General features: G+C 44.2%; 2 protein-coding genes and 1 pseudogene across 3 annotated transcripts; 2 read left to right on the forward strand and 1 right to left on the reverse strand.

Annotated features, from left to right (window-relative positions):
- The first annotated feature begins 2,181 nt into the window (after positions 1–2,181).
- On the forward strand, positions 2,182–10,064 carry LOC124489209 (annotated as a pseudogene).
- Positions 10,065–13,334: 3,270 nt separating this feature from the next.
- On the reverse strand, positions 13,335–19,923 carry LOC124489210 (extracellular calcium-sensing receptor-like). Its single transcript, XM_047051898.1, has 7 exons — positions 19,919–19,923; positions 17,424–17,694; positions 16,426–17,223; positions 16,098–16,328; positions 15,759–15,882; positions 14,755–15,648; positions 13,335–13,372 (listed from the first exon to the last, which is right to left on the reverse strand). Exons 1-7 carry the CDS (start codon positions 19,921–19,923, stop codon positions 13,335–13,337), a joined length of 2,361 nt encoding a protein of 786 aa, XP_046907854.1.
- Positions 19,924–20,098: 175 nt separating this feature from the next.
- On the forward strand, positions 20,099–25,992 carry LOC124489206 (extracellular calcium-sensing receptor). Of its 2 annotated transcripts, XM_047051895.1 has the most exons (10): positions 20,099–20,192; positions 20,614–20,663; positions 20,867–21,039; positions 21,117–21,169; positions 21,403–21,504; positions 21,701–21,875; positions 22,400–23,233; positions 23,407–23,628; positions 24,386–24,509; positions 24,933–25,992. In XM_047051895.1, the coding sequence occupies exons 4-10, from the start codon at positions 21,138–21,140 to the stop codon at positions 25,859–25,861; spliced, it is 2,418 nt and encodes an 805-aa protein (XP_046907851.1). In that variant the 5' UTR covers positions 20,099–20,192; positions 20,614–20,663; positions 20,867–21,039; positions 21,117–21,137; the 3' UTR covers positions 25,862–25,992. The 2 variants fall into 2 exon arrangements, with proteins under 2 accessions (XP_046907851.1, XP_046907850.1); XM_047051894.1 differs by having other exon boundaries at positions 20,867–21,169.
- Positions 25,993–25,997: the final 5 nt, after the last annotated feature.

Below are 25,997 nucleotides of genomic sequence, written 5' to 3' on the forward strand. Positions count from 1 at the left end.
CTTAACTTTGCTTGTGGCCTTTTCTAAGCATGGAAAAGGTATAACCGCACATACACACACTGACCTGCACGAATAAGCACACACACCAGCGCACACACACACCAGCACACACATGCACACACACACACACACACAAAGAAAGCAACAAGCCGATCGACAACCTCAACAACCGTGACGCTCCGTGACGTCGTTATTTCAACAGACGTTGTTATTCTCCCCACGTCTCTGAGGCCCTTGGAGGATAGCCCTGTCCAGCCCACCTTGGACAGCCCCCAGCTGGGAGGCACGACCAGGGGTCCTATAAAACCCTGCCACCATCCAGGCTGGAGGCAGTCTTTCAGGGGTGACACTCTATGATGAGACCCTTCACCCTGGTCCTGCTGGCGCTGCTCACCGGGGCAGTGTCTCAGAGCTGTGGAGGCTGGCTCCCACCGCAGCTCAGCCCAGAGACAGCTGCCTGTCCTGAGGGTGGAGGACACACAAGCGACCCTCCCAGCCGGTCTCACACCCCCAGCCTCCATCCTTCAGAGAGGCTGGAAGGATCTCAGAGGTGAGTTCTATATCAAATGGTGGTTTATTTTGTTTCTTTGCTTGGCTATGAACGTGTGTTCTCTCTGTGTTAACCTGCTTCAGCTTGGTTTACCTGGAGGGCTCCTGGAGTCACGCAAGTGGATGGAATCTGCCAGGGGTTTGTTTCATAACCACTGACTTTGTAATTGTTTTAATTATCTCGATGGGGATCTTTAAATTATATTGTTAGGAGTCTAAATGCCTTATGATGGGACAGCTAAAACAGGCAATTAAAACGCTTTCAGAGAAACTCCAGAGACTGTGTGGTACTAAATTACTTTTCGATAATGACACCGACAACACTAACATTAATCATTGTTGACATGTTTTCATAATGATGATGGTTTTGGCTACAGTAGCTGTGCATAACCTCATAATCAAGACCCACCGTACCCTGCTGTGTTTGACTTGGGTCATCAGGGGAAACAATTAAGAAAATTACTCCCATCATCCTCTCTCTGTCAGGCGAAGAACTTGTATCCTACCGTACTTCTGCTGCATTCACTTTGAAATTCAGGAATTATTTGATGCATCATGATAAGAGATATCTTATATTTTGGATATAGCTAAACTGATGAAATGTCACAGTTGTCTTTCATTGACTATATATTTGATTATTAGTCTTTTACAGGGATGTACACTGTTGATGATAACTTATATTTATTGTCAAAAATGTCTACATTACTCTTGATGTTATCAACACCCACATTGAAAGTTTGAAACCAAGCAGATTGTATGTTATTTTTGCAAATGTGTATTTTCAAAATCACAAAGAATTATATAGGTCAAACAATGTACATGTAGCTGTTTATTGATGTAACAGACACTTTTCTCCAAAGCGACTTACAAACAGTGCATAACTGTAAGAAATGACGAGTAGAAGTCATATTTGACATCTACTTGTTCTCAGTCTCTCTCCGTCTGCTCTGCAGATCAGAATCAGCAGCAGTCCTCCTGGTGGTTCTCACTGTGGAGCAGATCAACAGCAGACCCCAGCTTCTTCCAGGAGTGACTCTGGGCTACAGGATCTACAAGGGCTGTGGGTCCAACCACCTGATGAGGGCTGGCTTGGAGGCAGTTAACGGGGCTGAGCAGGGCTGTGGCCGAGGCAGCTGTGGAGGCAGCGTGGAGGCAGTGCTGGAACAGTCCTCGTCTGGACCCTGCGGGGTAGAACTCACACTGCAGGTGATGGAGAAGAAATGAGCACCTCTGTTTGCGCTTGTTTGCATGGTTAACTCTTTAGGGAATTATCTCAGTAGCCTCTCTCAAGGCAACATTATACTGTTACTTTTTTGTTGTTAAATAGTTTTTTTATTTTAACAGTATTTATTGAAATCCTAAATCTTCTTTTGTTTTTTGTTTTCTCCCGTTATTTTACCTGCACAGGGAAGCCAGGTACCCCACTGTGCATGTCTGATTAGTCAGTGGGTTTCCCTGGCAACCACGCTCCTCAGAGCAGATCCCAGAGACTGCGGCCTGGTCCTGGAGCCCACAGACAGCCTGGGTCTCCCACACATCCACCCCAAACTGCTCTCCCCTCACACCCAGACTCAGAGACAGACTGTTGGACTGGGGACGAAGCGTGGTGCCTCACCAGAGCCCCCCTCCATCATGGTGGAGGGTAAGGTCTGTGTCCGCTGCTCTGGTTCCCCAGGCCTGGTCTGGAGGTGCTGGAGGGGGGCCTGGGCCTGCAGGTCCCCAGCCCTGCTCTGCCTCCCTCTGCCCTGGGCTCCGACAGGGCCCTGCCCTTGTGGGCGGGCCTCTGGATCAGTACTGCTGTTGGATACCCCTGCTGGGAGAAAGGAGAGAGGCAACTGGGCTCTGCTTTCACCCCGGAAACAAGATGGATTTCAGCCATGCCAGGTACATCTTTGTAGGTTTACTTTTTGTAGACAAGTATAGAAATACCACTCTCCATAATACATATTTTTTTTTGATTTATGTAAAAGTTTAATAAGAACCTAGTCGTAAATTACTGAACTCTGTTCAGAAGATTGACAGGACTTTAAAGGGGATCCAACACTTCAAATCAAACCAATTATTTGCATCGTATCATCAACTTCTCTTTATATGTCGTTGAGTGAGTAGACAAGTTATGTATATAACATGTCTAGAGATACATTGCATTTCCATTTTTCCTCTGATAGGTGCCCTTGACAGTTTACATCCAGGCACATCCTCTGGAGACAGGTTCACACTGCTGTCATGGTCTCCTAGACACGGATGGACAAAATCTACGAAATAAAGGTCATTTTTTCCACTCCTCCAAGCAAGAGTAAATATGAATAAGAAACTCATTTGATTAACATAAGACAATCACTCAAATTAAATCTTACACATGCACATAAACGCAATAAATGTATATTACACATCGATTACGATTCTAAACCTGCTAATACTAATATACAAATAAACCCTTCCTCCAGATGGCCATACCTACATCCCACACATCTCCCACAGCAGTGTTGAGAGCAGGATTCCCCAGGCAGTCTCCTACAGCTGGGTGGAGGGAAGGATTCCCCAGGCGGTCTCCTACAGCTGGGTGGAGGGCTTGCTTCTGGCAGCGCTGTGCTTGGTGGGGGTCTGTGTGACCAAGGCAGCAAACACCCTGCACAGAGACTCTCCTCTCCTGAGGACCAACACCAGGATCAGCCTCTTCTCCCTGACTCTGTGTTTCCTGTGTTCTCTCACCTTCATCGGCCGGCCCTCTGAGTGGTCCTGTATGTTGCGCCACACAGCGTTTGGGATCACCTTTGTCATCTGCATCTCTTGTGTTCTGGGGAAGACTATAGTGGTGCTGATGGCCTTCAGGGCTACACTTCCAGGAAGTGATGTCATGAAATGGTTTGGGCCTCCACAGCAGAGACTGAGTGTCCTGGCTTTCACCCTCATACAGGTCCTGATCTGTGTGCTGTGGTTAACAATCTCCCCTCCTGACTTGAGCAGTAATATAAAGACAAATCTGACTTTAGGAGAGTATGTGTTAGGCCCAGTTGTGTTTGGCTCCATAGCTCTCCTGGCTCTAGTGTGCTTTCTTATGCTGTTCTGTCTAGTGAACAGACCAGCCTCTTTGCAGGCAAAGTTTGTTTTTCTCAGTGTTCTCGTCCAGATCCATGTGATGGCTTGGCTTCAAGCTTCCAGAGCACCAACAAAGTGTACTCTTGTCATTGAAATAAATAAACCAGCATTGTAAAAAAAGAGTTTAATCTCAGTGAGCTGTGGTTGAAAACAGGCGACAAACATACACAAATAAATACATCTCGGCCACAACTGAATGTTACTTCAATTAACAGTTTATTATCAGCAAACCTTTTTTTCTTAATGTAGCAAGTGTATATTGTACTTCCAGTATGTGTGCAATAATAAAATGTAATTATTGTGTGTTCTAAATTACTTCACATACATTTGTGTTTTATTCATTTAGCAAATGCTTTCATCCAAAGCGACATGAATATTATACTGTATCACACTGGAGTTTTGCCTAACATGGATGACTGGACAAAACCAGAAAGGCAACATTTAACAATGACAAAAAAAATCATAAAGTTACCATTTATATAGCCTAAAGAAATCTGATCAATTTGAATAAGTGCACTGGGAATAAATCTATGGATTTCATGAGAGAAATCCTTATCTGTTTTATTTTATTTTTATTATTTATTATACAGGCCTAGTTAATAGCTTATTAAGCATGGGACCAACACTTTGTATGCTGTGTCTATATATATAAATAAATAAGATCTATGCTATGATTATTAGCTTGTTAGCCTTACAAGTCATATGAAATATTATTTACTAAACAGTTTATGAGGTCATGCTAAACACTGTGGCCAGTATTTCCCATACATTGATGTATTTGTTGAGGGCTGCCACAATATCAGCATTGGCCACCAAATATTGTTTTTCTTTCATTTGTATTTATTTGTTTAAAATGGGTTCAATTCATTAATTCGTACGAGGACAATAGAATAACCGGATGTCGTTTGTGAACGAGAATCACTAGTTTTGGTTTTCTCTGGAAAGGGGGCCTCATTTATATTCTGTGCCCTGTAGACAGGACATCAGCAAGCACAGAGGCACTAGATTTGATCCAGAGAAATCTGTAATTCCAGAAATCTGTCTCACCGACATCTTACTCACTGACGGCATCACAGGCACTGTGCCCTGTCTGTAATTCCAGGCATTTGTGTGTGTGTGTCTCTCACCGACATCTTAAGCATTAACTGCATCACAGGCACTGTACACTAGTCCAAACAATTTCATGTGACACTGCACGTCCTCGGGTAGTGAGACATAACCTGTCACATTTCAACTTCAACAGAGCCAGGATCATGAGATTATCGAGCCATAGCCACACACAATTAAGGCCAACTTTGCAATATCCCTAAAAACTTTAAGTAAACCTTTACATTTCTGCAGAGGTGTCTTACAACATCTAAATGGTAAAAAACAAGTTCAGTTTGTCTACATTTTGGTATTACAGGGATATTAAAAAAATCTGATACGTTTTGTGTTTACCAATCATGAGTAAACAGGGAATGAACAATCCTTTTCATGGTTCGGTCTGATCTTGTGACCAAATACTGTGCTGAGCATCTTGCCCCTAAGCACACTAATCTTGATATGGTGCTAATGTCTACAGACGCTTTTACTAATAATTGTCTAAGTGTGTGTTAATGTTGGAAAAATTATTAGTCAATTTTGAATGAATTATTTGTAGTTATTTAAGAAAAGGCTTGAGAAGGTTATAGTGCGAGTTGCAATAAAAATGGTTATGTTAGTAAACAGTTTCCATGTCATAAAAGATACATTTGAGGAAGCTTGACACGTGTCTCATGTCTGTTGACTCTTGACACAACACTGTGTGTTTCCAATCTATAAAGGGTGTGTCCTCTGACAGAGACTGCAGTTTGAGGAGGAGAGAGACTCTGAGATGAGACTGTTGGGACTCATCATTCTTGGTCTACTGGCAAAGACTCAGTCAGACAGTTCAGCATGCAGACTGATAGGACAGACAGGTTATGTAGAGCTAGCTAAAGATGGAGACCTTCTAGTTGGAGGAATATTCACATTTGAGACAAGACGGAAAAAAGTTGACTATGGCTACAAGAAGCCACCAATTGAGTACTGCAAAGAGTATGTTTTTGTCTTTTACCTATGTGTCAATGGATAGTGATCTATGAATGTATCTGCATGTAATTAATGATGCTCGATCACTAGGAGGGGAGTTATTTTTCAGTTTATTTGATTGTTCATATTAAATTATGAAATTGCTCTGACTTCCATCTCCAGGAGGAATAACAGGGAGCTGAAGTTTGCCCGAACGTTGATATTCACCGTGGAGCAGATCAACAGCAGCCCCCAGCTTCTTCCAGGAGTGACTCTGGGCTACAGGATCTACAAGGCCTGTGCATGTTTAATATGTTTATTTTCCCTGTTAACAGATCAGTCACCTTGCCACTTGCGCTTGTCTAAGTGACAAGAAACAATATCCTTCTTTCTTCAGAACAGTGCCCAGTGATCAGTTCCAAGTCATAGCCCTTGTGCAACTCATGAAGCATTTTGGCTGGAGCTGGGTGGGAATTGTTTATTCTACTGAGACATACTCTGTTGAAGGAACTGTTGAATTCATAAAGGAAGCAAAGAAAGAGGGAATCTGTGTTGAGTACACAGAATTGTTCCAGAAAATAGATACTGTTAATTTCAACAAAATAGTAGAGACAATCACACATTCTACCTCCAGGGTGGTGCTGGTGTTTATGTCCCTTTCATACACACAGGATTTTCTAAAGAAGGTAGGAAGGAATGTTACTGGGAAACAGTTGATTGGCAGTGAATCGTGGATCACAACAGCAAGCTTGGCATTGGAGAGCGGGAGTGTCTTACAAGGGGCGATGGGCTTTGCCATCCCTGAGTCTGACATCCCTGGGCTGAACGAGTTCCTGCTGAGTCTGAAGCCATCAGACGCACCTCAGAGTTCTCACATCAGGGTTTTCTGGGAGGACGTGTTTCACTGCAGCTTCTCCCCCTCTAACACCTCCAAGCTGTGTACCGGCTCAGAGGACCTGAGGACAGTCGTCAACGATTACACAGACACAACGGAGACCAGGACTGTCAACAATGTTTACATGGCTGTTTACGCAGTAGCACACGCCCTCCATAACCTACTGCAGTGTGAAAACGGGTTAAATCCCACCACCGGGAGGAGCTGTATCAACAAGACTGAGGTCATGCCTCAACAGGTGAAAATATAGAGGAGAAACTAACCCTACTTTTGTTCATTTCCTTTCATATCTTTAGGTGACATTCAGCTCCAATGAATTGTTTGTCTTCATGCAGGTGCTGGAGCAGCTAAGGTTGGTGAACTTCACAACGCAGAATGGGAATAAGGTGTCCTTTGATGCAAACGGAGACTCGGTGGCCCAGTATGACTTGGTTAACTGGCAGATAGGAGAAGATGGCTCTGCTAACATTGTCAACATCGGCAGATACGACGGATCCAAACCAGATGGACAGAAATTTCTTATAAAAGACAATTTTAAAATAGTGTGGGGTGGAAACCATGCTGAGGTACAACAATGTGATTGTAATGACTGCAAACAACAGTTGTGGCAGTTGTGTACATTGAATAGGCAACTAAACAGTTCTATTACAGGTAGAAAAACAGCATGGTCACAAGATATAATTTAATGAAAAATAAAAACAATGGAACCATGCTTTTCTATTTTTGCTGTATACTTAGGATTAGCTGACACTAACCCTTATTGAAATGTTGTGTCTGGAAGGTTCCCAGATCGGTGTGCACAGAGCCTTGTCCTCCTGGGACTCGGAAGGCCACCAACAAAAGGAAGCCAGTGTGCTGCTTTGACTGCCTTATCTGCCCAGAGGGAGCGATCAGCAACCAGACAGGTACCTGGCTGTTTCTATTGAAGATGCCGTTCATTTACCGTCACAAATCTCTGGGAATGTTCCTAAACTGATGATGTATTTATACATTTGTTTTACCATTTGTTGAACAGATTCTTCAGACTGTTTCCTGTGCCCTCCAGAGTCCTGGCCGAATGAAAACCAAGACATGTGCGTTTTAAAACCCATTGAATTCCTCTCCTTTGAAGAAATAATGGGGACTCTGTTAACATTGTTTTCATGCTTTGGTGTGTTTTTGTCAGTGCTTATGTCAATAATTTTTGTGGTTCACAAACACACCCCAATAGTCAGGGCCAACAACTCAGAGCTCAGCTTCTTGCTCCTCTTCTCCCTGACTCTGTGTTTCCTGTGTTCTCTCACCTTCATCGGCCGGCCCTCTGAGTGGTCCTGTATGCTGCGCCACACGGCGTTTGGGATCACCTTTGTCCTCTGCATCTCGTGTTCTGGGGAAGACTATAGTGGTGCTGATGGCCTTCAGGGCTACACTTCCAGGATGTGATGTCATGAAATGGTTTGGGCCTTTACAGTAGAGACTCAGTGTCCTGGCTTTCACTCTCATCCAGGTCCTGATCTGTGTGCTGTGGTTAACACTCTCCCCTCCTTTCCCCTTTAAGAACATGGAACATTTTAATGACAGGGTCATTCTAGAATGTGCCTTAGGTTCTGCTGTGGGCTTCTGGGCTGTGCTGGGGTATATAGGACTCCTGGCTCTCTTGTGCTTTGTCCTGGCTTTCCTGGCCCGAAAGCTGCCTGATAACTTCAATGAAGCCAAGTTCATCACTGTCACGACGTGTGGAGGGGTAGGACCCAAACGCAGGAGAGTCAGCAGGCATGGTCCAAAAACAAAAGGGTTTAATGCTCAAAACGGGAAACAGACAGGGTACACGCAGGGACAAAGGGTAATGCTAAGACAAAGACTGGACACAAAGCAGGAACCTAAATACACAGAAACAAACAAGACACAGGTGAACACAATGAAACTAACGACAACTGAACGAGACAGGTGACGACAATGACAGGGAAACACTAGGGCAGGGCAAAACCAAAAACAATAGGGGGGCACGGCTGTGGCCGTGACAGTACCCCCCTCTCAAGGGACGTCACCCGACGACCCACAAGGCAGGGCAGGGGGTCAGGGCAGGTCCGGGGGGCGGCCCGGAGGCAGGGCAGAGGGTAGAGGCAGGTCCGGGGGGCGGCCCGGACGCCGGAGGAGGCGGCCAGGAGTCCTCGGGCGGAGGAGGCGGACAGGAGTCCTCGGGCGGAGGAGGAGGCGGCCAGGAGTCCTCGGGCGGAGGAGGAGGCGGCCAGGAGTCCTCGGATGGCCTGGCACTGGGCAGCACAACCTCGGGGCGAGGCAGGGGCTCAGGGCAGGAACGAGGCTGGGGCACAGGGCAGGAACGAGGCTGGGGCACAGGGCAGGAATGAGGCTGGGGCACAGGGCAGGAACAAGGCTGGGGCACCGGGCAGGAACGAGGCTGGGGCACCGGGTAGGAACGAGGCTGGGGCACCGGGCAGGAACGAGGCTGGGGTACAGGGCAGGAACGAGGCTGGGGTACTGGGCAGGAACGAGGCTGGGGTACTGGGCAGGAACGAGGCTGGGCTACAGGACAGGAACGAGGCTGGGCTACAGGACAGGAACGAGGCTGGGGCACAGGGCAGGAACGAGGCTGGGGCACAGGGAAGGAACGAGGCTGGGGCACAGGGAAGGAACGGGGCAGGGGTACAGGGCAGGAACGGGGCTGGGTTCTGGCGGCAGGCGGCCGACTCTCCCTGGCAGGAACAGCCTTGGTGGTCTGGGTGCTGGGCGGCGCAACCTTCTTCGTCCGGGCGCAGGGCGGCACAACCTCAGGATGAGGCAGGGGCACAGGGCAGGATCGAGGCAGGGGCCCAGGGCAGGACCGAGGCTGGAGTCGGGGTTCCGGCTGGAACCAGGACTTGGGGTGGGCCTTGAGCTGCAGGCTTCGGGGTCCACCAAAGGCCAGGCGGGTCCCTAGGAAAGGGTTGGGTGAACTCTCTGCTGGGTCCCATCTTGGTCTTAGCATTCTGTCACGACGTGTGGAGGGGTAGGACCCAAACGCAGGAGAGTCAGCAGGCATGGTCCAAAAACAAAAGGGTTTAATGCTCAAAACGGGAAACAGACAGGGTACACGCAGGGACAAAGGGTAATGCTAAGACAAAGACTGGACACAAAGCAGGAACCTAAATACACAGAAACAAACAAGACACAGGTGAACACAAGGAAACTAACGACAACTGAACGAGACAGGTGACGACAATGACAGGGAAACACTAGGGCAGGGCAAAACCAAAAACAATAGGGGGGCACGGCTGTGGCCGTGACAATCACCTTCAGCATGTTGATATTCTGTGCTGTCTGGATCACCTTTATCCCAGCTTATGTCAGCTCTCCTGGGAAGTTCACGGTAGCTGTGGAGATCTTTGCCATCCTGGCCTCCAGTTTTGCTTTGTTGATATGTATATTTGTGCCTAAATGCTTCATCATAGTTTTCAAGCCAGAACTAAATTCAAAGAAACATATTATGTTAAAACAATCCAAATGCCTTTAATGTATATATCGTTTTTGTAAATTAAGTGCACAATGCTTATTATGTTTGTTTTATGACATTGAGTACATGCTGCTTCTTTCAACAATATTGAATAAAAATGTTGTTGTCTTGTCTTTACCATAACGGTGTGACGGCCAGTTCCATCTCTGGGTTTATAAGTAGTAGACAACAAAGCTGACAGGAGAAAGACTCAATGTGCACCTCCACAAGTCAAGAATGACTGACGACCATATTCCCTTTTTACCTCAGTTGTCCCAGGAGTTTTTTAATTTGTTTAATTGTTTCTTTGAGGGTTTAGGTTGGTTAAGAGGCAGTTCTAGGGGCGTATGTGAAGCCCTCTGTGGGATTGCTTGTCCGAAGGGCTATACAAATACAGTTTGATTTGATCTGCCACTCGATAGTCCTGACATAGCCGTTCTCAACCACTGTAGTCCTAAAATAGCTGTTCTCATCCACTGTAGCCTTGAAGAGCCTTTCATCCACTGTAGTCCTGGACAGCTTTTCTGACAATCAATTTAATCGCTTTTGCGATAGGTCAATTGTTTCAATACGAACTTAAGGTAACGAAAGGCATTCTATGCTATTGAAGCCTTAGCTAGCATTTAGATGTGAGATTACATTTGCATAACTGGATTTTAAAATCATGGTTATTATTTACTAGTATGAATAGGCCTACCTCTAATATTATCTTTAAAATAGCAAGCTTATAGAGTTACCATTACCAACAAACTAAACTAACTGCTGTAAAGTTGAGCTAGATAGAGCTAGAGGCCAGGTAGAGCTACAGACGCTAAAGTCACGTTGTCAACTGACGCTGTACCTTATGGAGGACTAAATGTGCCAAAATTAAATACATAAATAAATAAATACTTAAATAAATAAATACTTAAATAAATAAATACTTAAATAAATAGACATCTCTAAAGTGATGATATTGTTAACATGTGGCCTGTTCACAGTCACGTTTATTGAAGCAAGCGCATGACCAGGTAGAGGGTCAGAGAAGTGTGTGCGTCTTGGTTGTGCCAGGCTGCCAGCACCGTTCTACAGCTCCACACCAGGCATAAACCATTACAGGTTACGTTTTAGGGCCATTTTAACATGTTCAGGAAAAAACTGTGTTTTATAAAGCCTAAAACCCTGCAGTTCCATGAGGACAGTTCTATCAAATGGCTTATGTCCCGCCTCTTTACATTTAAAATGAAATGTGCATTTCATTTTAAATGTAAAGAGGCGGGACTTTGATCAAACTGCTTATGTCCCGCCTCTTTTCATTTAAAATGAATGCGCATTTCATTTTAAATGAAAAGAGGCGGGACTTTGATAAAACTGCTTATGTCCCGCCTCTTTTCAAAGGAAAAGAAATGCACATTTCATTTTAAATGAAGAGGCGGGACATAAGCCATTTGATAGAACTGTCCTCTTGGAACTGCAGTGTTTTAGGCTTTATAAAACACAGTTTTTTCCTGAACATGTTTAAATGGCCCTAAAACGTAACCTGTAATGGTTTATGCCTGGTGTGGAGCTGTAGAACGGTGCTGGCAGCCTGGCACAACCAAGACGCACACACTTCTCTGACCCTCTACCTGATCATGCGCTTGCTTCAATAAACGTGACTGTGAACAGGCCACATGTTAACAATAACATCACTTAAGAGATGTCTATTTATTTATTTAAGTATTTATTTATTTAAGTATTTATTTATTTAAGTATTTATTTATGTATTTATTTATGTATGTATTTAATTTTGGCACATGTAGTCCTCCATAGTACCTAGCCACGACTACTAGTATGATAATATTAGCAATAGTTAATCATACTAGTAAGTAAATCATTGAAAATCCAGTGTTGCGAATATTATCTCACATCTAACATAGCGTAAGCTTTAGCTAGACCATGACAACAGATTACTAATCAGCCACACTCCAACACTACGTATGTAGCTCGACTATAGACCAATTATCACCCTACATCACACAACTGTCAAGCAGTCTCAAGTGCGCATGTCGGTTGCAAAAGACGAACATCTCCCTGGTCTATTACACTTGGAGTGTTGATCAGGTCATCATATATCTCTGGCCACTGGATTGCAGGGCTTGATATTAACTTTTTGAGGCTCTTGGCCTTTGGACAAATACATTTACGTTTCACTTGTCTATGCACAAAAGTCACTTGACCCCGAGACCCTTAAAAAATAGCCTGACCAAGTGATCGGACAAAACTAGCCAGGTCGCTTTCTCAGGCAGATGACAAATTAAACAGGCTCGCTTAAAGAAATCTGAGATGCTGGCTATCTTCATCAGGCTCATATCTACATTAGGCAGTCCTTCTGGTGTAGAATGGAGTGAAATACAACATTTTGCACACTGCCAGTGAGCGAGTCTGACTGAAGCTAACGTCAAAACAGTGTAACGGGATGCAGTCTCACTCAGATAGCCAGTTTAAACAAATCAGAAAAACAATTGGACCAGCTGGCTAAAAGCAGAATTCCCAAATCTCTTGAAAGCTGCCCTGCTCGATTTTTAAATGTAAAATTGACTGTAAAACTGTAAAATTACGAACTTTATGACATGACGTGAAGACATGGTTGCCGCTCGACTATGCGGTCTGTACCGGGCGACATTCTCACTCAAATTTCAAGACCTTCGTGACCCAAATCAAAATTCTGATGCGACAGATTAATGGGTAATCGCTTTCTCTTTTAAAGGCTGTCCTCCTCGACCTTTTTGGTTGTTTTAAATCTAACTATTTGTATTATCCGTGTGGTCCTTTTGCCATAAAAAATGCTATCCTTTCCCGGTTTTCTGCAGCCACATTGCGCGCATCCAGAATGTTTACAAACAAATAATTGGTCTATTGACTGGTAGCTGAGGTAGGATTGATCACCGTTACCTTAGTTCTCAAACTCAAAATGTCGGTTTTACAAGTTTGGGTTGTCTTCCCAAAATGACAATCAACGATGTACATAGGATTCTATGCTAATGATCACATTTGTCCTTTGCATCTCTTGTGTTCTGGGGGAAGACTATACTGGTACTGATGGCCTTCAGGGCCCCCGCTGCCCCGATTCTCCGTCCAACCTCTCACTCCATTCTCCCCTCACTTGCGAACAAGACCCTGAGGTACTTGACCTCCTTCATTTGGGGTAAGAAGAACTCATTCTCTGATGACAAATAAATACATGTCAACATATTTATATATAGGCCTACTGTTGGTAAATTATTATTACAATTCTTACTCATTTTAAAATGGCATTTTGCCTTTAATTCATCATGACCAAAACGCCAATAGATACGCTTGGCACGTTGAGGAAAGACCAACTGACATTTACACCTTAACTTGCCTGTGTATCTCTGGCAATTTTTATGTTAGTGGTTACTTTTCCTTTCTATTTGTACCACTGAGAAAAGTTGATGTTTCTCATGTTGTTACATTTGTGATACGTGCATTTGGTATGTTAATAAAAAATAAATAGAAACTTACATACGCCCTTACATTTGTTTATTTTATATGGTAAATTTCACATACATAAATGTACATTTAGGAGAGATAACCCCAATTTATTTTATTTATTTAAGGACTATAAAAAGACACTCAAACTTATAGACACACAAAAACACATCTCATCCACATATTGCATAACCCAAGTCCAGTACTTCCGGTAGCGAGCAGTTACGCTTACTTACTGTCTGTGCTGGAAACATCAAACTGCCTATTTTAATTCTGAATATTAGATTATAAACTTGAACATGACGCCATAACAACGAATTACGAATTGATTCGCTTTAATCACTTAAGCAGTTTAACCTTGACCCTCTACTAGTACTACTGTACTGTAGTGTAGTACAGTATGATTTGCTTTAATTATTGATATGTCTCCTTCCTTGTTGATTTGAATATTCTGAATATATCCACTGCATATTGCAATCAGTTTCTCCTTGATCTGGTAGTATTACTCCAAAAAGAATCACTTACACTAACCTGGTACAGTATGCTACGTATACAGCAGTTTACAGTAGTAGACCTACCCGTTATACAAATCAGATTTTTTTTTTTACACAAATATATTCAGATTTCAATTTTAAAGAGGTGAATTCAAAACCAACAAATTTGGTGGTGTTTAAATTTCAATATTAAGTAAGTAGCTATTCAATGCCTGTTTAAAATTCAAAACATTATGTCACTGATTTGCTTCCATCCTGTTTCTTTTGGAAATAGGTCAAAATATGGAAGTTTCTCCCAAAATTTCATCTCGACTTTAATCACCACTTATTATCAGGCATTGAGATCTACGTTAACTAGCATGCTAACATTAACAGAACAAAAATAAGAACTTTTTTTGAATTATACTACAGTTAAACTGGTTTATAAAAATTAGTATTTTACAAAAAGGAACATACAAAATTCATATTCTATGAGATATTTGTAGTTTTGATTACACCACCTCAAAGCCAAGGAGCTAACAATAATAAATACAAGAAATACGAGTCACTGAAACTAACTCCAAACACAAAATGTTTATTAAATATGTAGAATATGTTGTAACTTGTGGTTTTTGACAGATGAGGAATTGTGGTTTAGGCCAACTGACATCAGTAAATTCACATTAGTATCAGTTCACTATAACAGTATTGGCTGGGCACCTTGTCTATAATCCAGCCTTTCATGATTTAAATGTGTTTAGATGGCATCTTTGTCATCAAATGTTTCTTTGAATTTAGTTTTGGCTTGAAAACTATGATGAAGCACTTAGGCACAAATATGCATATCAACAAAGCAAAACTGGAGGCCAGGATGGCAAAGATCTCCACAGCTACCGTGAACTTCCCAGGAGAGCTGACATAAGCTGGGATAAAGGTGATCCAGACAGCACAGAATATCAACATGCTGAAGGTGATGAACTTGGCTTCATTGAAGTTATCAGGCAGCTTTCGGGCCAGGAAAGCCAGGACAAAGCACAAGAGAGCCAGGAGTCCTATATACCCCAGCACAGCCCAGAAGCCCACAGCAGAACCTAAGGCACATTCTAGAATGACCCTGTCATTAAAATGTTCCATGTTCTTAAAGGGGAAAGGAGGGGAGAGTGTTAACCACAGCACACAGATCAGGACCTGGATGAGAGTGAAAGCCAGGACACTGAGTCTCTGCTGTAAAGGCCCAAACCATTTCATGACATCACTTCCTGGAAGTGTAGCCCTGAAGGCCATCAGCACCACTATAGTCTTCCCCAGAACACAAGAGATGCAGAGGACAAAGGTGATCCCAAACGCCGTGTGGCGCAGCATACAGGACCACTCAGAGGGCCGGCCGATGAAGGTGAGAGAACACAGGAAACACAGAGTCAGGGAGAAGAGGAGCAAGAAGCTGAGCTCTGAGTTGTTGGCCCTGACTATTGGGGTGTGTTTGTGAACCACAAAAATTATTGACATAAGCACTGACAAAAACACACCAAAGCATGAAAACAATGTTAACAGAGTCCCCATTATTTCTTCAAAGGAGAGGAATTCAATGGGTTTTAAAACGCACATGTCTTGGTTTTCATTCGGCCAGGACTCTGGAGGGCACAGGAAACAGTCTGAAGAATCTGTTCAACAAATGGTAAAACAAATGTATAAATACATCATCAGTTTAGGAACATTCCCAGAGATTTGTGACGGTAAATGAACGGCATCTTCAATAGAAACAGCCAGGTACCTGTCTGGTTGCTGATCGCTCCCTCTGGGCAGATAAGGCAGTCAAAGCAGCACACTGGCTTCCTTTTGTTGGTGGCCTTCCGAGTCCCAGGAGGACAAGGCTCTGTGCACACCGATCTGGGAACCTTCCAGACACAACATTTCAATAAGGGTTAGTGTCAGCTAATCCTAAGTATACAGCAAAAATAGAAAAGCATGGTTCCATTGTTTTTATTTTTCATTAAATTATATCTTGTGACCATGCTGTTTTTCTACCTGTAATAGAACTGTTTAGTTGCCTATTCAATGTACACAACTGCCACAACTGTTGTTTGCAGTCATTACAATCACATTGTTGTACCTCAGCATGGTTTCCACCCCACACTATTTTAAAATTGTCTTTTATAAGAAATTTCTGTCCATCTGGTTTGGATCCGTCGTATCTGCCGATGTTGACAATGTTAGCAGAGCCATCTTCTCCTATCTGCCAGTTAACCAAGTCATACTGGGCCACCGAGTCTCCGTTTGCATCAAAGGACACCTTATTCCCATTCTGCGTTGTGAAGTTCACCAACCTTAGCTGCTCCAGCACCTGCATGAAGACAAACAATTCATTGGAGCTGAATGTCACCTAAAGATATGAAAGGAAATGAACAAAAGTAGGGTTAGTTTCTCCTCTATATTTTCACCTGTTGAGGCATGACCTCAGTCTTGTTGATACAGCTCCTCCCGGTGGTGGGATTTAACCCGTTTTCACACTGCAGTAGGTTATGGAGGGCGTGTGCTACTGCGTAAACAGCCATGTAAACATTGTTGACAGTCCTGGTCTCCGTTGTGTCTGTGTAATCGTTGACGACTGTCCTCAGGTCCTCTGAGCCGGTACACAGCTTGGAGGTGTTAGAGGGGGAGAAGCTGCAGTGAAACACGTCCTCCCAGAAAACCCTGATGTGAGAACTCTGAGGTGCGTCTGATGGCTTCAGACTCAGCAGGAACTCGTTCAGCCCAGGGATGTCAGACTCAGGGATGGCAAAGCCCATCGCCCCTTGTAAGACACTCCCGCTCTCCAATGCCAAGCTTGCTGTTGTGATCCACGATTCACTGCCAATCAACTGTTTCCCAGTAACATTCCTTCCTACCTTCTTTAGAAAATCCTGTGTGTATGAAAGGGACATAAACACCAGCACCACCCTGGAGGTAGAATGTGTGATTGTCTCTACTATTTTGTTGAAATTAACAGTATCTATTTTCTGGAACAATTCTGTGTACTCAACACAGATTCCCTCTTTCTTTGCTTCCTTTATGAATTCAACAGTTCCTTCAACAGAGTATGTCTCAGTAGAATAAACAATTCCCACCCAGCTCCAGCCAAAATGCTTCATGAGTTGCACAAGGGCTATGACTTGGAACTGATCACTGGGCACTGTTCTGAAGAAAGAAGGATATTGTTTCTTGTCACTTAGACAAGCGCAAGTGGCAAGGTGACTGATCTGTTAACAGGGAAAATAAACATATTAAACATGCTATAGACCACCTACAAATAGACAGAATATTCAGTGAAAATTTGACTAGAAATTAAGTGGATTTACTTTGTAAATCTTGCTTGGACTGTATTAGGTCAAAGTAAATGTAACAGATGATTTAGTGGAGATTCTTTAGACACATTTCAAAGCAGGTTTAACCATCTCACCTGTGGTACATGTAGAGGGCCGATAGCTCTGTTGATATCCCCACTAGGTCCAGAGGAGGAGTGTCCCAGCAGAGCCTGCACTCTGCCACTGCCACAGCCCTGCTCAGCCCCGTTGACTGCCTCCAAGCCAGCCCTCATCAGGTGGTTGGACCCACAGGCCTTGTAGATCCTGTAGCCCAGAGTCACTCCTGGAAGAAGCTGGGGGCTGCTGTTGATCTGCTCCACGGTGAATATCAACGTTCGGGCAAACTTCAGCTCCCTGTTATTCCTCCTGGAGAAGGAAGTCAGAGCAATTTCATAATTTAATATGAACAATCAAATAAACTGAAAAATAACTCCCCTCCTAGTGATCGAGCATCATTAATTACATGCAGATACATTCATAGATCACTATCCATTGACACATAGGTAAAAGACAAAAACATACTCTTCGCAGTACTCAATTGGTGGCTTCTTGTAGCCATAGTCAACTTTTTTCCTTCTTGTCTCAAATGTGAATATTCCTCCAACTAGAAGGTCCCCATCTTTAGCTAGCTCTACATAACCTGTCTGTCCTATCAGTCTGCATGCTGAACTGTCTGACTGAGTCTTTGCCAGTAAACCAAGAATGATGAGTCCCAACAGTCTCATCTCAGAGTCTCTCTCCTCCTCAAACTGCAGTCTCTGTCAGAGGACACACCCTTTATACATGCTGAGCAATGTGAACCGATTCGTTTTTCTACCAATAACATGTTATTCGTTTCTCCATGCCCTCCTAGTCTGTCAGATAATACATCAGTGCAGTCTCTTAGGGAGTACAGTGATACACAAACAATCTCCAAACCACACTATTACTGTACATATTGATGTAGAAATTGATATCACACTGCTGAAATTATGAAGATGAGTTACAGGTATTATACACGACTCACCCATTGAGCAGATCAGCTCCTATAAATATCTTGGAGTTCACTTAGATGACACTTCTAGTTGGCATGTGCATGTTGACATCTTGTGTTCTCGTCTACACCAGAGATTGTATTTTCTACGTAGACTGAGGGTATATAGGATGAACAAAAGCTTCATGGTTTTATTCTACCAGGCAGTGCTGGAGAGTTCAATCAGATATGGGATGTCATCCTGGTATGGCAACTTCACCGCAAAACTGAAAACTAAACTCGCTCGTCTGGTGCACACAGCCATGAAGGTCATTGGAAAAAGTAGCTACCAGACCTTGCAGTCTATTAATCAACAATCTGTTGCCCAAGCCCGGAGAGTAGTAAATGACCCTTCACACATTCTCCATTCAGAGTATGACCTTCTACCCTCGGGGAGGCGATATAGAGTCCCTTACTGCATTCTCAACTGTTTTAAGAACTAATTTGTTCCAACTTCCATTAAATTTCTCAATGCTGCTTGAGGCTGAAGTCTATGTAATAATTTTTACAGTGCTTTTATTACAGTGATCTTTTAGCATGTATTATTATGAGGTGTATGCAGTGGCGGTTCTAGACACATTTTACTGGGGGGGCCAAGGGGGGGCCAGTGTTTAATCCGAGGGGCACATTAAATACGGACACAAATGATATTTAAACATTAAATACTTTAATTTTGCTTTACATTAAAATCATACAAAAGGCTCTGGCACTCCCTCTTCTAGTTCCTCAGCTCTCAATACTTTGATATGTTTCTCTTTACTTTTACTTTTTTATTTACTGGGACAAAAAAGGCAGCAATATCCCTTCCTCGTTTCATAAAGACTACTAGAAGAAGAAAAACGTGTAAAAAAAAACAGTTTTTTTATTCAGTCAGCTCAGGGGGGCCACAGGGGGGGGGCAGGTAGGTACTTTTTTACAGGGGCACTGGCCCCTGTAGGCCCCCGTGTAGAAACGCCCCTGGGTGTATGTCTGTGTTATGTTATTGGATATGTGCAATACTGTTATGTAACAATTGATCCTGTTATGGCTGAGGATGTATTGTTTGTTGTCATTGTGACTATCAAGGCATTCATGACGCACAGCAGAGTCCGAAAAAAAATTCCCTGAGCGGAACAATAAAGTTCATCATATCCTAAAGCCTAATTTAGACTTATGTCACCGACACTTTTGAAATGGTCGCCGAAAAAGAAAAGTGTCGCTCAGGCTGCTGCATTTATACTTCGGCAAACAGTCGCCTGTGCTCAAGGTTCGCGTGACGTAAACTGAATCATTTTACTGTTACATTCATAGCTATGGTTACGTTGTTAATGCTTTGTAGCCTAGGTGATTGATCAGAGAAACTGACAATTTAAAATGTTTCCGCAGTCTGAATTTCAGCAATCTGAATTTCAATAATCTGAATTCCCCTAATCTGAATTTCAGAAATGTGTATTTCTGGATCAAAATAATTCAGATGTTTTAAATTCGGCATACAAATAAATCAGATATGATATATTCATCAGCTTTCTAGTTCCATATGGCAGAGCCAGGCTAAAGCGGCCTCATTATCGTCCATTCAAACTCGCCAACATTACAGACCCCATTATCGTCCACGACCGTTTCTTCCGTTAATTTCTTATCGACCAAAAGCTTGACAGAGCTTCTTCAAGTAGTGACCAGCAGCTGAGGTAGGATTGGTCAAAGCCGTTTTGGGGCGTGGCTTTTGCGATAGGTCAATTCACCATGCACGCATCACTTCCGCATATTGCTAAACCCAAGTCCATTACTTCCGGTAGTGAGCAGTTACTGCCCTTCATGCAAGGGGGGAAAGGGTTCAAATTGTAAGTTTCGAGCTACATAGACAACTACGAAGGTAAGGTTTATCTAACTCACCCAGTAAAAGTAGCTAGTTCAAGCTAGGCTAGCTTTAGCTATATAGGATTTAAGCTGTACCATTAGCTAGGCTAGCTAGCTAACAATATGCAGTGCGCACAGGGCCTTGTGTTCGTGAACTTCTGCTAGAGGTGTGTTACATATCAAACAGTTGGCATTTCCCAGATTTAAAGTGTTGCCATCGACAGTCAAATGAAAAGTAAATAATGTACTAAGATGTGTTCATGTTGCCTCCAGTAGCTACTGTAGCTTACTATGTACGTCATCACTGAGATTACATTTTTGCCCACATGGTGGCGTAACTGAATACAGGGAAGGACTTTTTTAGATTAAGGTAGAGTAAAACAGAGGCTAACATGGTTTGATGGACTTATTAAACACATTCTTATTCTTCTTATCAGCTTGGCCAGTGGACAGTGGTTCATTATCCCACAGTCTGCCCAGAGCCCATGTAAGTCATTTAAATAGCTTCAATAACCCAAAAATACAAGGCTGTAACATTGTCAGCCTGTACTAGTCCTGTGTGTGTTTATTTATGTGTATGTGTGTGTTCATGTGTACGCTTGTGTGTGAATGTGTGTGTCAATCCAAAGCTGTCCTAAGGGTCCATACCAAGCATGGTTTCCAAAGAGTGCTCCTCCCTTTTCTGTTCAGACGCTGACAGACGTACCATGGAGGAATAGGACTATAAGAATGAGAATTCACCTGGATCTTCCTCACAGAACAGTGAACAGACATGTGTCGAAAAGAATGGTGCTTCCTCTGCTCTTTGGCAGTTCTGTCCCTGAGTTCTGCCTCTGGCTCTGCCTCTGGCTGTGAAGTGCTGGGTAAGTTCAACATGCAGAGGTTATTCAAGCCAGGAGACATAACGATCGGGGGCATTTTTCCCGTGTCCAACAAACAGGAGCAGAGCAACATCTCCTACATGGTAAAGCCTCCTGACGTCAGCTGTGTGGGGTGAGTCTGGTCTTATTCACGTCCAGATTGTCGTCCAGACGTTTACGTGTTTGATGTTTAGTTTATAGTTGTGTATGGATTCCTCAGTTCTCAGTAAAAAACTACTTTTTAATGCAATTACTTTTATTTCTGATAATCATGGCTGTTCACTCGTCATTTTTTTTTCTGTCAGTAAAAGTGAGCTTTCATATCTAAAATCTATGATCAACTTTTCAAACAATTTCTTTTTGAAGGTTTGATCTGCGTGCCTTCCGCTGGACCCAGGTAATGATCTTCGCAATTGAAGAAATCAACGAGGACAACCTCCTGCTGCCCAACATATCCCTGGGTTACAGGCAAGCTCATTTCACACCATTCATTATTGTATTCAATCAGCAGACTGCTTAAATCCAAAAGCGATGCACAGGCAGGGATTAGAGCCTGCAACCCCTTGATCTGCAGTCAAATGCTCTGAGCACTATGCTCTACCCATGCCCCTTAATCTGGAGTCAAATGCTCTAACCACTATGCTCTACCCATGCCCCCGTACAGGATCCTTGACTCCTGTGCGTCTCCCACCAACGTCCTGCGCGCGGCTGTGACTTTGGTCAGCCGGTCAGAGGACCCTGGTGCCCTGTGCCCTCCTGTGGCTGCTCTCATCGCAGAATCCGGCTCCTCTCAGTCGCTGGCTGTGGCCTCCACTCTGGGCCCCTTCAGGGTGCCCACGGTGAGAAGTGTCAGGTGTCGCTACGACAGGAACACAGCTGAGACAGAGGCACGTCTGGTGTCTCTGTCTCAGCTCAAGTCCCGTAGATGACTCTGTAAAATGATCATTCTGTGTTCTGTGATCGTCTGTAAAGATGTTCTGAGTTTGTATTTCATGTATTTCTTTGTCCTTTCAGCAGGTCATTGCTGGTTATTTCTCAAACTCGTATATCCAAGCACTGAGATATTACTGGAATGTGTTCTGTGTCAAATGATTTCCCTATGTCATTGTTTTGGATAAAGTCTGTTCAATTTCACACTTGATTTTGAGAAACCACAATAGAACGAATGCAAATGCAACTCAGCTGGTTAAGATGAGAGTGAGGGTCACATGAAAGTAATCAACCATTTGTTGATAGTGTATTGAGTATACTATACTGAGCATGTGTAGATCATCCACAGATTTACTTTTCAAAGAAAGTGCTATCCTCGCTGGGCTCATCTCTCTCATCTCTCATCTCATGTCTCTCCTTGTCATGATGGCAGGTCAGTTACTTCTCCACCTGTGCCTGTCTGAGTGACAGGGAAAAGTACCCCACGTTTTTCCGCACGATCCCCAGTGACTTCTACCAAGCCAAGGCTCTCGCTGCCCTGGTCCGCCGGTTCGGCTGGACCTGGATTGGTGCGCTCCATTCAGACAACGACTATGGCCGGAACGGCGTCCTGGCGTTCACCAAGGAGGTGCAGAAGCAAGGCGTGTGCATCGCATTTGTGGGGACGGTGTTACGGACGTACACCAGGGCCAGGATCCTGGACGTGGTGGACACCATCAAGCAGTCCATGGTCAAAGTCATTCTGGCGTTCGTTCCAGAGGGCGACCTGTACCCCCTCATGCAGGAGGTGGTCCTGCAGAACATCACAGGGATCCAGTGGATCGCCAGCGAGGCCTGGATCACCGCTGCGCGGCCCTCCACCCCGGAGATCTACCGATCCTTCGGGGGGACGATCGGCTTTGTGGTGCGCAAGGCAGCCATTCCCAGGTTCGAACCGTTCCTCCGGGGCATCAGTCCGTACGTGGACTCCAGCGCCGGTTTTATCAGGGACTTCTGGGAGATCATGGCGGGGTGTCGGCCGCTGGCGCCAGGGAAGGTCCAGGCGGCTGGTGCCGGGGCCAGGGACGTAAAGTGGTGCAGCGGAACGGAAACCCTAGCAGGTTCCAGCAACGTGTTCTTCAACGTGTCACAGCTGAGGGTGGCATACAACGTCTACAACGCCGTGTACGCCATCGCACACGCCCTCCATAACCTCATATTTTGCCAGGCGTACGGGGAAAGCCCGGTGATACCTTGTGTGAATGTGTCTCAGATTCAGCCCAAACAGGTGAGGACATCCACAAACAGAAGTGCTGTATTTACATGAATGATTCAGACAGTTAGGGATACAGTTGAGCTACACCACCTCATTTAAGTAAAAATATATAATTATAATTTTTATTTTGTGTCATTTTCAGAAGCACCACATGACTCGTGTGTTTTTAAACTCTGGCTGTACAGGTCAGTGACCAGCTGCAGAAGGTGAAACTCACCAACCCATTTGGGGAAGCCGTGTTTTTCGATAAGAACGGGGACCCGCCCCCCTCCTATGACATCATCAACTGGCAGCTGACGGAGGGGCAGGTGGATCATGTGACTGTGGGTCACTTTGGCTCCGCGTCCGATGGGAGCTACAAGCTCAGCATCCAGGAAGAAGACATCGTCTGGGGAACAGGTCACATGGTACTGTGCATTTATTTTTGGTTTCGTTCATTTTTGTACTTTTGTATTAATTTAGCAAAATTGTTTATTCAAAACTAAGCACATATTGTGCATTTAGAAGGGCAGTTATGCTGTATACAGAACAAAATCAAGGATCAGATGTACATGCTGTAGTTCCAGGGGCGGTTTTAGGCCTCCCGGGCAGCCTCCCGGGGCGCAACAAAGTTAGGGACGGCATTTTCTGCCAAGATGGCCCCCTCTGCTGTGCAAAAAAAGTGTGCGGCTGTGTTCGTGCCACTCGCTCCTTCGTCCCGGGGGAGGGGGTCTCAGCTACCAGACACAGTGTAAAGTAACATCTCAGCTACCACACACAGTGTAAAGTAACATCTCAGCTACCACACACAGTGTAAAGTAACATCTCAGCTACCACACACAGTGTAAAGTAACATCTCAGCTACCAGACACAGTGTAAAGTAACATCTCAGCTACCACACACAGTGTAAAGTAACATCTCAGCTACCAGACATAGTGTAAAGTAACATCTCAGCTACCAGACACAGTGTAAAGTATCATCTCAGGTACCAGGCACAGTGTAAAGTAACATCTCAGCTACCAGACATACTGTAAAGTAGCATCTCAGCTACCAGACACAGTGTAAAGTAACCACATCTTAGGTACCAGACACAGTTCGACAATTACAGTAACTCACATATCACTTCCTACTACCTGTCAAACTGATTCTAATTGCCCTTCAATATAAATACCCTGTTCTTTCTAGATTCCAACAGCAGCATGTTCTGCCGTTTGCCCCCCGGGGACCAGGAAGGCTCAGGTTAAAGGCCGGCCTGTCTGCTGCTTTGACTGCATCCCCTGTCCTGAAGGAACTATAGCCAACTCCACAGGTACCAAGCATACACAGTACAGTATACATTACGGTGTTGCCCTATATGGTACAGTATGCATTACAGTGCACTATACAGGTACTGCATATGTTAGTGTTGCACTATACAGGTACTGTATATGTTAGTGTTGCACTCTACAGGTACTGCATATGTTAGTGTTGCACTATACAGTGAGAAACCTATCTGACTCTACTGTGTGAAAAACAAAATCATAGTATATAAAGGATTAATTTAGCAGATGCATTTATTCAAGGCAACGCACAGTACAGGGGAGATTTGAACTTAACCACTGAGCTACACCTTCCCCCCCAAATGTATAATCTGATGGACGCAAAGAGTCTAGAGGTAATTTGTAATATATATTTCCTACCATGAACCTGTTTTTGTCGGAAAGTGTATGTGTTACTTGTGTGTGTTCCTCAGGTGCTGTAGACTGCGACCCCTGTCCTCGGGAGTATTGGTCCAACAAGAGGAGGGATAACTGCATTCAGAAAACCATTGAGTTTTTATCCTACAGCGAACCAATGGGAATAGCTCTTACTGTGATCTCCCTGCTAGGTGCTTGTCTGTCATTGGCCACAATGTCAGTTTACATCCACTACAGAGACACGCCTGTGATAAAGGCAAGTAACTTTGAGCTGAGCTCCCTGCTCTTGTTTTCTCTCTTCATGTGCTTCCTCTGCCCTCTGCCCTTCCTGGGCAAGCCCACCACCCTCACCTGCATGCTGCGCCACACGGCTTTTGGAGTGACCTTTGCCCTGTGTATATCCTGCATTCTGGGCAAGACCATAATTGTGGTGACTGCGTTCAGAGCGACCCTGCCCGGCAGCAACATGGCGGGGAAGTTTGGCCCAGCCCAGCAGAGAGTCATCGTATGTTCATGCACGTTCGTCCAGATATTCATCTGTGTCCTCTGGCTTAATCTCAACCCGCCTTTCGCTGACAAGGTTTTCCGATACAGCAATAAAAAGATTGTTCTGGAGTGTAATCCTGGTTCGGAGGTTGCGTTCTATGCTGTGTTGGGGTACATAGGCTTTCTGGCTGGAACATGCTTGGTCCTGGCTTTCCTGGCCCGAAAGCTGCCTGATAACTTCAATGAAGCCAAGTTCATCACCTTCAGCATGTTGATTTTCTGTGCTGTCTGGATCACCTTTATCCCATCTTATGTCAGCTCTCCTGGGAAGGTGACCGTAGCGGTAGAGATCTTTGCCATCCTGTCTTCTGCATTTGGGTTGTTGATTTGCATTTTTGCGCCAAAGTGTTACATTATTTTCATGAAACCAGAGCACAATACTAAGAAACATGTGATGCGTAAAAACCCTCCAAGGAAAGTAATTTACAGCTCAAAATAGATCGTACAGCCTCAGTCTGTATGGTCATGTAGGCTGATCTACGTTACAGTGTTACGACTTCATGTGCTGCTTTTGGTGTCAGTTTGCTTTTAGTCTTGTTCATTACCATGCTGACTGTAATAAATCACTCATAACT

Source organism: Hypomesus transpacificus, unplaced genomic scaffold (assembly GCF_021917145.1).
Source record: "Hypomesus transpacificus isolate Combined female unplaced genomic scaffold, fHypTra1 scaffold_186, whole genome shotgun sequence".
Taxonomy (NCBI): Eukaryota; Metazoa; Chordata; class Actinopteri; order Osmeriformes; family Osmeridae; genus Hypomesus; species Hypomesus transpacificus.

What these genes read in the sequence shown, in the direction of transcription:
- LOC124489210 (XM_047051898.1), bottom strand. An exon ending in GGGGTGGAAACCATGCTGAG is followed by an intron (nt 15,883 to 16,097) that starts GTACAACAATGT and finishes TGTGTCTGGAAG; the next exon opens with GTTCCCAGATCGGTGTGCAC. An exon ending in GAAACATTTGATGACAAAGA is followed by an intron (nt 13,373 to 14,754) that starts TGCCATCTAAAC and finishes TTGGTCTTTCCT; the next exon opens with CAACGTGCCAAGCGTATCTA.
- LOC124489206 (XM_047051894.1), top strand. Translation starts at nt 20,949, where the DNA reads ATGTGTCGAAAAGAATGGTGCTTCCTCTGCTCTTTGGCAGTTCTGTCC. An exon ending in AACATATCCCTGGGTTACAG is followed by an intron (nt 21,505 to 21,700) that starts GCAAGCTCATTT and finishes GCCCCCGTACAG; the next exon opens with GATCCTTGACTCCTGTGCGT. An exon ending in TCTGGGGAACAGGTCACATG is followed by an intron (nt 23,629 to 24,385) that starts GTACTGTGCATT and finishes TGTTCTTTCTAG; the next exon opens with ATTCCAACAGCAGCATGTTC.